Here is a 15691-nt window from a genome sequence, read left to right as displayed (position 1 = left end):
AGCTTGTCGCCTTTTGAAATAATTACCAGTTTTGCTATCTTCTATATTTTTGGGAATACTCCAAACCTCAAGCACAAATTGTATATTTCTCTCAGATAGCTGGGGTTGATTTACCATATTTTATGAACTATTTCGGCCACAATGCTGTCATTACCAGGCGCCTTTCCTGGCCTCAGCCTGTAAATGGCGTGATTTACTTCTTCAGTGAAGGCAGGGTCTATTGCCCCTACATATTTCTTATTTGTTTTTGCTCTGTCGTATTGTCTGTAGGGTCGTCCTTGAAAAATATCTCTGTCATTAGGGCTTCCACTGTGTCCTCATATCCCTCTGTGTACTTCTCTTCAGTGTTCAGTGCTGTAAAGTATTGCAGCAGCTTCAGCTTGCTGGCACAAGCCTTGTACATGTAATCCTAGGGTTCAGAAGCGCTCTGGGTACAGAATTCTTTTCAGGACTTAATCTTATGGTCCTTTATGTTCTGCTTATAGATTTTACAATTATTCAGATATTTTCTTTTTTTCCTACTACGTTCTTGCTCGTTTCTTGCCCTCTGGTAACGTCGGCGGAGCCGGTTATTTATCTGCCATACTTCTAACTCTTTTGTCCACCAAGGGACAGCTCTTTTGCCACTTTTCTTTTTAGGTATTGTTTTATTACATACATTTATCAACTTCTTATGAAAGTCTGTTATTATTTGTTCAGCCTGTTGTTTACTTGTAACGTTCGTTAGGCAGTATTCATTCATAATTTCTTCCATTTTCAATTGGAAGAGTGACCAATCGATCCTGTTAATTGCATACTAACCCGTTTTTTTTCTGTATCCATTCGCATTGCCCAAGTTCCATGAATAAATAACTGTGATTGCTGAGGCTGCTGATGGAAGCTACAGCCCAACTCTGAATTGTCCTAAGTGCTCTACCATTACACATCGATATCGATCCAACTGCGCCCAATAGGGGTTTCAAAAGTTGGCAGTAACTTTGGGTCATTAAGGATATGTAGATCGTTGGAGCCAGCAAAGTCTAATAGCAGTTCTGCTCGATCATCGTTGTTTGGATCGCCCCATAATTCTAAATGGGCGTTTAAGTCTCCTTTTATTATGACGTTTTTGTACCTAAAGTTCTTCACTACTTTGTCCAGCTCACTAAGGTAAGGCCCGAGGTCCTCTGTAATCGGGCAGTACACACTTCTCAAAACTACACTGTCACTACCACAGCTTATCTCTACCCATGTCATACTTCTATTGCTGAAATTGGCATAGTAGAGCACAGGGATTCTTTTATTTTTAGTTATTACCAAAGTTTTTGCTTGTCCACTAGTGTCGTAAAGCGACCTGTAGGACACCATGAGACAGCCCGATGTGCCTCTCAGGCAGTAGGGTTTCTGAACTATCGCTATGTCCACCTTCTCATCACCTTGCATAATGCCGATGTAGCTGCTATAGATCTTTGTGCATTAATCTGTAATACTTTTAACTTTTTAATCTCTTCATGTCTAGTTGTTATCATAATCTATTTTGGCTATAATCATTCTTCTTATTTTTGAATTAAGGGCATTTTTTGTCACAGGCATTATGACCTGTGTCTTTTAGTTTCTCTCTTTTGCAATCACAGCATTCAGCTCTTCCTTTATTCGGGCAGTCTTTGTATTTGTGATTGTATCCGCATTGACTGCAGATTGTGTTTTTTCAGTACAATTTTTGGCTATATGGCCAATTTTAACACACTTGAAGCATTGTGTTACATTGATATATTCTTCTACTCCACATCTGGTCCATCCCACATTTATCTTTTTCTTTGGCAACAGTACTTGTCTTATTCTTGGGTTTATCTCTGCAATCCAATTTATCATCTGCTTTTCTTTACTTTCATATTTTAACTCGAGTTCTATTTCTTTTTTATATTCATTTCTTGTCAAATGGCTATTTATCACATCGTTTTGTTCATATAAGCACTCTAGAATTTCCTCTTTTGGAGCGTCTTTGGCTACTCTGTATATTACTACGCGTGGTCTTCTCTTCACCGGTTCTCGTGTTTTTAAGCCGGTCTTGTCTTCTATCTCTTGACATAGTTTCTTCTTTTCTTCTTCCGTATTTACTTCTATAGCCACGCCGCCTCTTTGGAGATTTCTCACAGCTTGTATTCCTACTCCCAACTGACGTAGGTTTACATGCTTCTTCAGCATTTCTTTAAGCTTTTCAGGGTTTCCTCCCTCTTGCTCTGGCTCTACCAATAGAATCTCTTTCGGTTGGGTGTTTTTCTTCATCACCATCTCTGCATAACTTGGCACTGGTGTGGCTGTTGCTTTGTTTAGCACTTTATCCAACTTTTCATTTATAATGTCCATCGTGGCTTGCAATGGTTCTACATCAGTACTTCTCAAGATGTCTATTGTTTTGTCTATCTTTTCTACGATAACCGATGCATGCTTCTCTGTCATCTTGCAAGTGTTATTTTTCTGCATGTAGTCTTCTACTTCGTCACGGATGCTTTCCGCTAAGACAACTCTCTCTTCCTGGAGAGAGATTTCAATTTCTTGCGACGACGTCTAGTCATCTGTCTCCGAAATCTTCGGCCTCTTGGCCATAGCCCTTAAAAGGACTTTTATCGTTTTGAACGGGCACAGTGAACTGTTTGGCTTCACCCCTAAGGGGTTACTGACGGCAGGACCTCGAGAAGGTACAGTTACTGCTTCCCCTGGGCCTCGTTACTACGCAAAATAAACTGATCGCAAACGCAAGGCAAAATAAAGCCTGAATAAACGCATGTAAGCTTTCGAAATAGCGCAAAAAGACAAACTGGGGCTTCCTGCCCTATCTGAGAGTACACCTGGACTTTCGCTTGTCATGGGATGAACATGTCACAAATAGGACTGGTCTTATCATGCATCTGTTTTCACAGGTCGCCAAAAGAGACTGGGGCCTTTCTACAACTGCTATGTCTTTAATATATGACAGGATCTATGTTCCGGTGGTTACTTACGCGTGTAGCACATGGGGGTGGGCCACACGCAAGGTGCATACCAACAGGAAACTTTTCTGATTCCAACGACGTGCTCTTTTGAAAATTACGAAGGCCTTCCGAACTATTAATAATCGCTGCTTACATGTTTTGGCAAAAAAGCCACCTATAAATCTTGCCATTCTACAGAAGCAACACCTCCAACATCTTAAATAAGATAAAACAATCAACACCTCCTCCGGACCTATTAATCACGAATAGATTGAATGGCCTTTCCCCTATAGGGCAACTTCTTGGCCAGATGAAACCTCTCGCTGCAGCTTTGACGATACTTTTTTTTTAACTCTTTCTGCCCTGTGGGCACTAAGATGGCCTCTTTTAGAGGGCCCATTATGGGTTCGGCCAGGCCCACAATGGGGGACCAGGTGGTGAGGGACAGGGCCCAACATATTTGAACGGACCACCCCCCCGAAAAATACCTGGGGATTTTCGACCCGTTCGGATTTGATCCCGGGTCCCCCAGAGCGGCAGGCTGCCACCTTGACCGCTCGGCCATCTGGCCGTCTACTTTGACGATACTAAAACTTCAGACTAGCATGTATATACGGACGGCTCTCGCATCCAAGATATGGTTGGATGCAGTTTTGTCATCTATATTAACAATAATGAAGTATTCCACAGCATCTATAAACTGGACTGCAGATGTGCGGTTTTCCAAGCCAAACTTTACGCAATTCATATGGCTATTAGTCACATAAATCAACACTACGAAAACATTCACGTTCATATCCATACAGACTCTCGGTCTGCGTTTTGGCTCTTACAGAGTAGTAAACTGCATCCTTTGGCCAAAAACATCAAAAAGACTATACAAACTTCGAACTGCATGTTTACTATTACATGGATCAGGGCCCACCAGGGAGTCGAGGCAAACGAAAGAGCCGACTTTCTGGCTAAAGCAACCGCCTTGAAGGAATCTCTCCCCGTTACATACAAAAAAATTAGCTTGAACTCTATGCAGGATCTTGTTTGAGACAACACCCTTTATCTCTCGCAAGACGCCTGGAACCGTGATGCTGAACACATCACGTATAGTTTTATTTTCAACCTATGCATATTCTTGAATACGAACTGGTATATCTCGAACTATTTTACCTCTGAAATTCTTTCCAACCACAGTAAGTATGCGAGTTATCTAGCTTGCTTTACCAATAGAACTTCTGGACTCTGCCCGACATGCAACGTAGAAGATGGTTCCATGCACTACCTGTTCAATTGTGTAATGTTTGAGCGTGAACGCCTCGAACTACAACTCCTTCTCCAGGAACACGCCATCATGGCCCTGCTGCCCTTCGGACATTTGGCGCACCAGAGAAATATACAATGTCTTCAAGAAACTGATCAGATAGAAAAGTGCTACCATGCATATTATCATCCATAATTAATACGTCAATGAATCTTCTGTATGTCTGTTTCTGTTATATCATCTATGCTACACACATGTCACGGTGTCCTTATACATGTTTCCGGAGGGGTCTCAGTTAGGCTATATGGGTTTTTTGAGGAGAGGCCAAGTAGTTGCACTGCAACTCCGCTCCTCCTCTCCCTCCAACATGAACATGTACTGTACGTTAGTGTTTTATACCTGATTCTTATCTTGGATCGCATTTACTACACGTGGAAATATGTCGCGTGTCCTGTATTGTACATATTTTTATTGTTTTCACAGCATGTTCTTATGTTTTCTGTTCTACACGCGAACGGTATTATCGTGCGGCTTGTGTCAATTGAACCTTTATTCAAGTGCAGGATATGTTGCGTATTTTGTTTCTTGTATGTACAGTACACTCCTAACAACCTTACTTCGTTGTCCTTGTATCTAAAATGAACTCAAATTTTCTGTATACAAAAGCTCTGTATCTCCCTTTCCTGATAATGCTTCTTGCTGGGCTGGGAAATGTACAATAACTATTGTACAGTACCTATTAAAGCAAATTGAATGAATGAATGAATGAATGTCATTAGCGTAGAAATTCCTCATGCTCTGGAGACAAATATCTATCGGATCAATAGACTTTGTCGCCTACTTAGGAGGAAGTTAACAGTTAAGGTTTACATGTAGGATATTTATGGTCCTTTAAAATTCGATTAGGTAATATTCTAAAGTTATAATAAAATTAAATGATATTTGCAAGCTCCCTTTTACATCAATCTTTATTGCAGTTATTTTATCTATTGTTTCCTAATTACTTCTTATTACTACAATTACAGTAGAGCATCGATTATCTAACTTAATTCGGGACTGAAGTTGGTCGGATAACCGAAAAGTATGAAAAAATACATTATTAGTATAGTGTATTAGGCCTAGTTTAAATACTAGCCTCCCTTTCATGGTCGAGCCAGTGTTGCCAGCTAGAACACGCAAAAATTTAACAAAAATAATATTAAAGTAGCCAAGACATTGCCAAATATTTTAGCGCCACATCACTTGCAGACATTTGAATTTGCTGACTAGAACGCGGTCGGTTAACCGATAAGTCGGTTAATCGGAGGTCGGATAATACATGCTTTACTGTATTTAATATTTTAAATTTCCCGTTTTCTTTCAATTATTTTTTGTTATCCTGATTTTGTTTCAAATTTTGATTTAATTTTAGCAGTATCGAAAATATAAAATACCTTCTTTAATAGATCAAATAAGTCACTCTAGAATGGATTATTATTCAACTTCCATTTAGGAATTTCTTCAGTCATTATGATAAATTTTCTGCGTTGTAGTTGGTACTGCCTTACTCAGCTATTAATCTTAATGGTGGATGATGCGGAAGAGAACATTTTCTCTTCAGTCAGAGTGGCTTATTTTTGCCCTGAGTCCATCTCCTGGCTTCCTTTTGTTTGCTAATTTCTGTTTGAGGAGGAGTGTCAATGGTCTCGATAACCTCAGACATTCGGTTTCTAATTTTACGAGGTTCTTTTTGAGCTGAGATATAACTTTCTCTTCCAAAGAAAAACTTCTCTTTGGTTAGGCAGGTTTTTCTGCACTCTATTATTTCTCTCCATTCCATTTTGCCCTTGTATTCTGCTAACAATCTTTTCTGGGTCACCCTCTTCTATATCCAATAAGGGGACGGTATTACCATCAGAGAAGATAATTTGTTTGTTTGACAGATGTGGAACGAGTCCTAGCTTCACAATCGGAGTCTATGTACTATACCATCACAAGGTGTATTAATTTCTTCTTCCATGACGTAACACATTAAGATGAAAGATATGTACTCATTTTGAACTCAGATTTGATAGTTCCGTAGATTCAGAATGCGTGGCAAGTCACGCTTTCGAACTCCTTCAGTTTGTCGTCATTCTTCTGTCTTTTCAACTTGTCAATGTAGCTTTAAGATAAAAAGGTGATTTTGAAACTTGTGTCAATAGTTACTATGGCAGGACAGTTATCGGTTATGCATCGTATTACCCATCAGATATTAGTGAAATGTTTGCTTTCCACATATATTATTCTAATTGTCTAAATCTATTCGATTTCTGTAACCTAAATAAACTTCTAACCTTTGACTTATTTGTCGGCTAGGGCAATGATTCTCAAAGTGGGGTCGCGACCTCCAAAAAGGTCATAAAAAATATTTGGGGACCACAGAAAAATTGATGACAGATCAATTTTTTTTTCAAATATTTTATAAATTTACTATGGATTTATGTTCAGAAATAGTAAAAATCAAAAATATATAAATTAATTTTTACTTAAATAAATTGCACATATAAATAATAAAAGCAATATGAATATTTTAATACGAGCCTGAATATAACATTCAAAAATTTGTGCGCTATTGGGAAATCCCACGAACTTCCATTCCCTGCCTAGACTATGATAGAACAACGTTGGCTAGCAGCGCTGCGTCTGTAAGCAGGTGGAGATAGAAATATTTACATTCCAAACAAAAAGTCCTCACTAACTAAACATTTCCATAGTATTTTATTGCTAATAATATATCAAAAGAAATGTAGTTAAAGAACTTTTATTTCTTTATATATTTTTATTAGAAAAATTCTTCGTTGCCTGTGACGCCATGTTGAATTTCGTGGATGTTAAGACTAACGAAAATTACATGTTTTTTAAAAAAGTAATCGTGGCTATTTTATCGTTCGAAATTACTTTTTTATTTTGCACAAACAAAATAGATATATTAATAAATATAAAACAAAAATTTATATTTCGAAAGTTCCTTTTAATATAAAAATTATGACGCATAGCGACATCTAGTATCAAAAACGTTCGATGCTTAAAATATGGATAAATGGTTGAAAAAAAAGTTACGAGTGTTAAAGATCTTGCTGAGGCGGGAAGCAGTAAAAAGACAGAAATGGAACCAGCATCGGGAACAGCTCATAAAAAAAAGAGAATGTATGAATCATATTTACAATGTGGATTTCAGTGGCGAAGTGTGAGAGTCAGCCGCCCAGGTCGGAGGAAAATTTCGCCGCCCCCTTAAAATTTCGCTCCCCGCTTAAATAAAATACGGGAAATCCGTACAAGTCAGTACAGACAATGTTGTCAGTCGCTACAATAAGCAAAATGTCATTATTATACATTCATTTAAAGAAAGGGGATTCCCCAGTTTCGTGACAGAATAAGTAATGAAAAATTCTGTGCTCATTTCAATCGGTCCGAATCGTAGGTGCGATAAAAAATATGAAATGAAATGGTTCAAATTTTTACAAGATATTATTATTATTTATTGTGAAAAAATCCCGGCCCCTAAAGTGCCGCCCGGCGCGGGCCACCCGTGTCGCCCCCACTACACTACGCCACTGATGGATTTACATTTCCTGCCAGTACACATAACGAACAACTACCTTTATGCTTAATATGCAATAATATTTTGACGGCTGAAAGCATGAAGTCTTCAAAATTACTGTAGCATTTCAACAGGAAACATACTGTTTATTTAAAAAAACTAAAATATTTTCAAAGTTTATTAAAGTCTTCAAATCAAGGCAAACATTTGTTAGAAAAGTACACCTTTAATCAGGAAAAATATCTTTTAGCATCTTACCAAGCATCATATCTAATAGCAAAGGCTAAAAAACCATATACAATTAGAGAAGAACTTGCTTTACCCACTGCAGTACAAATTACAGAAACCATTCATGGAAAAAAGTATGCAGATGAATTGTGAAAAATTCTTCTCTCTAATGATACAGTTACTAGAAGGATTTCAGAAATTAGCTGTGATCAGTTTCAGCAACATATACAAAAAATTAAAGTCCGAAATTTGCAATTCAGCTGGATGAATCGACAAATATTACAAATTTAGCTCAACTCTTGGTCTATGTTCGATATAGCTATGCGTTTAATTTTGTCGGCCAATTACCAATCGTACAACAGGCAAAGATATTTTTTTACAAGTTAATGAGTTTTTCAAGGATTAGACTGGAATAATTGTATTTGTCGATGTTTTGACGGTGCAGCAGCGATTAAGGGACAGAGCGTTATAACAAAAGTTAAATCTATTACAAATGGACATTTCCTTCTTACCCGATGAATGATACAATCATCATTGTAGTATTTATATAACTGTGCCGGTGCTTATTCTGCAACTTGAACACAAACTATATGGTGTATTTTCTCGGACACATGGATCGCAAGGTGAGATCGATAGAACTTTAATAGACTTAAAATATCTTAAAACACATCTCACTGAAAGAACCAACTGAAGAAAAATTAGTGATGAAATTTGCCACGTGTCCGAGAAAATACACCATATAGTTTGTGTTCAAGTTGTAGTGATACAATTATCATTTATCGATAAGCATTAGTATCTTAAAAAATATCAATAGATCTTAATTTGGTCTCAAATGATGTCATACGTATTATAAATTTCATAAAATGTCGTGCACTTAATAGTCGTTTGTTTGCAAATTTATGTAAGGTTATGGGAGCAAATTACAAACAACTTTTACTACATTCAGAAGTAAGGTGGTTGTCAAAGGGACGAGCCTTAAAACGACTAATAGGGTTGAAAGATGATATAATGATATTTATGTCAGAAACAGTCTGACAAAAATATCATGTTCCACAATGAAACTTGGGTTTGCAAATTGTCTTATTTGTCAGACATATTCGAGAAACTCAATGAACTGAATATGTCCCTGCAAGGTGAGAACACGAACATATTAATTTTGTATGATAAAATTCATGCGTTTATGAAGAAGATAAACTTATGGAAATCAAGTGTGGAAAATGACACGTTTGTAATGTTTTCAAGTACATATGATTTTATCACGGAAAATAATTTGGATGATATTTTAATTAAGAAAATCATAATTGATCATTTGTCATATATGGAAGAACAATTTAAAAATACTTTTTTTTTATCAGATTTAAATACTGAACAATTTATCTAGATACAAAAACCATTTCTTGTAGAAATGGAACAAGTGAAACATATCCCACTAAGTGCCCGAGAAGAATTTGCCGAATTTAGTTGTAATACAAAACAGAGTTTAGTCAGCAAACATTGAATTCATTTTGGCTTAGTGTGAAAACAGAGTATCCACTACTCTCTGAATTAGCAATGGCAGTTGTCTTACCATTTGCAACCACTTATTTATGCGAAATGGCATTTTCTGGTAATGACCGACGTCAAAACAAAGCAGCGCTCTCGTCTTAGCAACGTAGAAATCATTATGAGACTCGCACTGACTGATATTAAACCCAGGTTTAATTTATTGTGCCAAAATAAACAGCCTCACCCATCATATTAAATTTAATTTAAAATATGTTTAACTTAACAAATTGAGTTTAATAATGCCGAAACAGAATATTTTGTTCAAAGATGTACCAAAGACAAGCTATTAATATTTAATGATACTAAAAATAAATCTGCTATTAAAATTATAAGTGTTTCAATGCAATTAAACAAAAGAAATTAATTCTTTCTAAATTTAAATTAATCCTCCCTGTGGGATGTTTTTCTACACATACCCATTTTTCAGAGGGTTTTTTGAAATTTTTAAGTGCAAAAGGGGAGTTGTGGACTAAAAAGTTTGAGAAACACTGGGCTAGAGGTATCTATGATTTTTGAATATATTCATTCTGCTTTTGGCTGCGGTCAAAGGATTTCCGCTCTGATACATATTCTTTTTTTGCTCATACAATGCGTTATAAAATCTTCACGGATGTGTAGAATAAAATTTTTCGGGTTTATTTGCTTGCAGCTTCCCTCGCAGACTTTGTACTTCTCTTTGCAAGCTTAAAAGTAATTTCTTTAATTATCTTATCTGCTCAGCTGTTTCTTTTCATCTGTCGTCTGTTATTGCAATAGAATCGCGAATTCTCCGGTTTGTTAATTGTTCTATTGGCTCTTCACTTATGGCTATCCTCAACTAAATAAAGATGGAATACCGCCAAGTGTTGAAATGGTAACCGACCGTGTGTTAGTGAATCAAAAAAATTTTCAATTGGGTATATATCTGCACTAAGGATTGGCCAATCTAAACGTCAGACGTTTTTTGCTCTGAAAAAAATAACCTTGATTTTGACACATGGAAACTTGCTTTACCTTGAATGAATTTAAAGTCCTGTCTAAAAACTTCCTGTCTATAAGTTTGGAGCTTCCTCCAGACAAACTCTTGATAAGTTTGAGAGTTGTTTTCAATAAATAAAAGATTTGTTTTTTCATTCCATCCAATCCTTGCAGAAATCATGATTGCACCACCACCACCAGCTACTCTATTTTTCTATATTTCAATCTAGTCATTTCTATGCCAAATAATTATTAAAACCACCAGGTCTGTCTAGATTCGACTTTTTGTCATCCGTGAAAATTATTTTTTGTTATCCTTTTCCTGTTTCAACATTGTTTTTTGCAAACTGCAATCGACGTTGTTTGTGTTTCTGCTTGAGTTGGTTGCCTGTCTTTATTTCGATCCACGAAACATTGTATGTTGATTTCAAGACATTGTGTACTGTTGATTTAGTGCAGCTTAGTTTCAATACATTTTTGTTTTTTCAACGGACGTGTTACCTTTCACTGCACTTCAAAGGAATTGCAGGCCATTCTCTAGATTTTTTGAACTCTTGCTCCCGCTGTTTCGTTTACCCGTTTGTTGTTCTCTATTATTGAGATAATTTGAGATTTTTGAATTAGATCTTCCTAATTTTTTTAAAAATCAAAGTTACTTTTTTCCTTCCTGGTGAAACACATCAATTTTGATATTCTCTGTCACAGATAGGCCCTTCTCACGTTTCATTTTTAACAGCAAGGTACTCTGCAATTTACTAAGCCTTTTCTTCCACTTTTTGATCGTATTTTAATGTAAATTTCATTGATTCCAATCATTACTTTCTTTGTAATTAATTCCAATCTGAACATGTTCTATTAATGTTGGACATCCTATTTTTAATGAAATTATCTAACTCTTTTTGTTTATTAATCATTTTTCTCCAATCTTATGCAGTAATTGTTGATATCTTACAATAAAATAAACCAGAGAATTTCATTAAAGTTACAGTAAATAGTTTCTGGGTACTCACTGTATGTTCTATTACTGTTGGAAGAAATGTATCTGTATCTTGCTGTTAACAGTTAAACAACCAGTATTACATTAGAACATAATTTGAAAAAATTATGTTTTAATGTTATAATACTTGAACAATTTTTACAAAGAAATATGTAATTACTGCTAATACATCTACTTTATAAACAGTATAATTATATATACTAGAACAGTTATTGTATTCATTTCAAAACTCATACTAATTGAAATTAAATTACGTCTTACTTTTTTCCATGTAGCTGTGACATTATTCATCCATACTCCATATTCGGTTAATATTTCGCTCTCTGCTACAGCTTTCAGAGTCTTGTCATCTTTTTCTTGAAGGAGAAGGAAATCCTAAATTAAAATGCGAAAACCTTACAAGAAGTATTACATCTATGTCCCCGCGGTTTTAATATATTTACGAACAACTGTAGTGTTAGACATCAGGATGCAGTCATCCACACCATTTTATTCTCCAAGTCATAATGAGCATTTTATGACTAATTGAATTTAAAGTTATTCTATTGGCACATGAAAACTTATATACTAGTTTACATTGCATTAGTTTATATTGTACCAGAAGCAGTAATACATTAGTTTAGTCATGCAGGCGCTAATCTGCCCAAGAAAAGATGATCAACAGGAAATGTTAGGTAAAATGTCTGTTTTCCAGGCCATGATATTGTACTCATTAAAATACATAAACTGTTGCTATTCGGAAAAACAGATGTTTATTATCAACTGTCGATAAAAAAATATCACGATTAGTTTCACGCTATTAATAATTATATCAATATCGTTTCGTTACACGCGTTCTGTAAATTAAAAGAACTAATTATATGACATTTCACAGAAGTCACAGTAGTAGTCAAATTCTCACATTCATATCAAACACTGCAATTATATCATAAGAGAGCTATGAGTTCTCATACGGATTTCAGTTTAGTAACGAAAATGTCTTCTCATCATCTGCCTTATTCTGCTTTTCCCAACTATCAGCAGATAAAATTCTACTCTCTGTAAAAGTGATTTTTTGTGTCTGATTCTCTTATTTTCCAGAATCCAGAAGCATTACTTGTTTTTTATTTACAAATTCTTAAGGAAGAAACAACATAAGACTTGCGTTTATTTTTACATATTTATGATACGAAACAATAAAAATATTTACAATCACCACATACTTAAATGCCAAAAATCTTGTTTGTAATAGGGCGAAGCCTTTAAAGTTTAGCCAATATCAGTAAATAATACATATGCATACTTAAATTTTTAACACACATAACTAGCTTGTAATAGATCATATAATGAAATGGTTCGTATAATTTGCATTATCATGTATTTATGCAAATTTTATTAAAATCGGTGATGGTGTAAAACTCATATTTAGTGTTATTAACGAAATTTGTTACCCTGCTGTTGATGGTCTACTGAATTAAAGTGTCACTATTAGATGCCGATACAAAAGTTGGAAAAATGGGCAGCTCTCTAAGGGGGCAGATTGCTAGAGGCAGCAAAATGAGATGAAGAATATAAAAATTATAAAATATTGTTAATTAGAGATAATTCTTTTAAATAAGTACAAAAATCAACTAAGTAATTAAATTTTCCAGGTCTGAGGCCTAAAATTCTTCGATTAAAATTACAGTATGCCTATATTTTAATGAGGTGGTAAATAACTATCTTGCTCAGAACGGTATAATTGGTAGGTTGGTCAAAGATCTCTTTGCTGCTTTGTAAAACCCGAAAATTTCAGTCAGGTGAGTTTGGAAACTCCCGAATAATTACAATGGGATCTGTCACTAAAAAGTCCAGCTTTGTCCATAACCAACTGAACCCCCATCATGGCTTCTGCAAAACTCACAGTGTGATATAACAAAAACAAGAAAAATGGCAAGGCCATATTTAGGATGAGACTATGTCTCGGAGATTCAGGGCTCAACTGCGCACTGTTTTCTAAGGAAAAGAAAAAAATGAGTACTAACCAATGAGAAAAAGCCGGCACTTGTATTTGGGGTCATGGCATAGATTATGGAGGACTTCGTTGCTGCCATGGTTACCACGGGTTGCATTGTCACAGACCTGTTCTTTGCTACGGTAAGCGGAAAGGAATCTGTACCAGAATTGTCCCGATGTTGCTCTTGTCATTTCGCCATCCTGCAAAAAGACGAGAGCAACAGAATACACGTGTAACGTGTGTCACAAGTTTGTGAAAATTCGATTTCGCAACGTTCGCATTTTCGAAATTCCCAATGAACAACTCATGTGCAATACTCTCACTAGCGCCCGTTTGTAGAAATAATGTTGTCATTTCGTAATTTTATTTTGACTCTGTTCTTGGTCCCCTGATTACTTACAACTCGTTTTTTATTTGCGCATGATTTGGGCACCAAATATTCTTTGCCAAATTTAAACTCCAGACATGTACTCCTTCATATCTCTAAGATGTCCAGCCATTGACAGCAGTAAAATTTTTGGACAAAACATAGTCTCGTGTAAAATCAATCTTAGTGGCTCAGAAAGCGAAATACTAAATTAATAAAATTTGTAAATAATTATTAAATGTTATTTTTAAATTTTTAAATCAAATATTAAAATTTTCGAATAATTTTTAAATTAATATTTTAGTAATAAACTTTAAAAACAACAATTTGTGAAACTGTTCACTACCTGAAATCTCTTCAACGAAACCAAAACTTCTGCAGCATAATTTACTCCATGAGAAAATATCATAATCATGTTACCGAAAATATAAACGGAAAAACCCATAGTGATAAATACAATTTGTGCATTTAGTTGTCCTCCATTTAAGACAAATGCAAGATATGTCAGAGAAGCAAATAATCTAGATATAGGATATGCCATTATTAATGATATTCCTCTTGTATATAAAAACATTCCAACTTTTTTCATTTCTTTCCTGCAAATATACACAATTCACTAAAACAAATTATAGAACTTTAAAAATAATTGTGAAATAAACAGGAATTGCAGAAATACAGTAAAATCTGTGTAAACCAGAATTACACCAAATTATTTTCAATTAATCAGATGAGTTTTCATCTAGAATAGTTTATTTAACATAAAAAGAAACGATTTGTTTTGAGCAAATTGTTTGTATAGTCAGGTTTTTTCCATAGTTTTTCTGTTTTAGACAACTTTTACTGTATTTAATACCACTTACGCTCTGATTCTCTCAACTAATGCGGCATATGGCAATTCCCAGGTGTACATTTTAATTAATCTCATATCAGCAATCATCTCGTTCAACAGCTTCAATCTTTTATCTCCCAATACAGCTGCTTGTAATCTATTATGATTATTATTATTATTATTATTATATGTTTAAATATAAACATATACTTTCAGAAAAATAAGCCTATGTAAAATTATTTAAAAAATATTTATAAATTTAGTTTATGAAGTTACAATTTTCTTTTATTCCAGTTAATAAATTTACTTTTTTGCTTATTAAATATTTTGTGAACATTTAGTAAAATTTTTAAACCATCTGAATTTGAACTCCTAACATAAAAAAGAAAAAGATGAGGCCATAAATAATGTTATTCAAATAAAAAAATACTTGGAAAAAAATGTATTGAACAAAATTTACGAAGAAAATTAATAATATAAAAACACGATGTTCTTCTACGCCTTTAGGATTCGAAGATCAGTCCATATGTATACATATTTTCATGTTTTTATAAAGAAGTGAGCAGACACCTTCTTGTAAGTCCATTGTCACTCCTAAAAATTTATGTGCCAACTATTAAACATTTTCTTATTCAAACTTGAATAACACCTTAAAATAACTGTCTTGCGGAGAGATCGAAGTTTATAATATTTAATATTTCCTTAGATTACCTACTTGAGCCATAGTTAAATATTAACAGAAAAATAAACCAAGATGAAAGTAACAGCAAACCACTCTTCTTGCAGTTGAATCTATGTCTGTCTAGATGCATGTATTCTGAAGAATATGCATATTTTTCAAATAAATGCTGGCATTTATTCATAGGGAATACTTATTATTTAAAACAAAATCTTCATTCAAGGCATTTGCTTCATGCTGATAAGAATAAAGTTTTGCTTTTATGTTTATTCATATGACTGAAAGGATTTACTTTAAACTTTACAAGAATACAGTAATGCTTTTTTTATTCATACGGGAAGTTGTTCGC

General features: G+C 34.8%; 1 protein-coding gene across 1 annotated transcript in view; it reads right to left on the bottom strand.

The window, feature by feature from the left end:
- Positions 1–14255, bottom strand: part of LOC136980079 (ATP-binding cassette sub-family C member 4-like) — a 75997-nt gene extending 61742 nt beyond the window's left edge. Inside the window, exons 1-2 of the mRNA XM_067276121.1 lie at positions 14181–14255; positions 11754–11867 (exon numbers count right to left, since the gene is read on the bottom strand). Coding sequence (XP_067132222.1) covers positions 11754–11867; positions 14181–14249 — 183 coding nt within the window. The 5' untranslated portion in view covers positions 14250–14255. The remainder of the gene's footprint in view (positions 1–11753; positions 11868–14180) is intronic.
- Between the last annotated feature and the right edge of the window lie 1436 nt (positions 14256–15691).

The sequence above is a fragment of the Centruroides vittatus genome, unplaced genomic scaffold (genome assembly GCF_030686945.1).
Source record: "Centruroides vittatus isolate TY-2023 unplaced genomic scaffold, ASM3068694v2 contig_667, whole genome shotgun sequence".
Classification (NCBI taxonomy): Eukaryota; Metazoa; Arthropoda; class Arachnida; order Scorpiones; family Buthidae; genus Centruroides; species Centruroides vittatus.
This window is presented reverse-complemented; position numbering and strand designations above follow the sequence as displayed.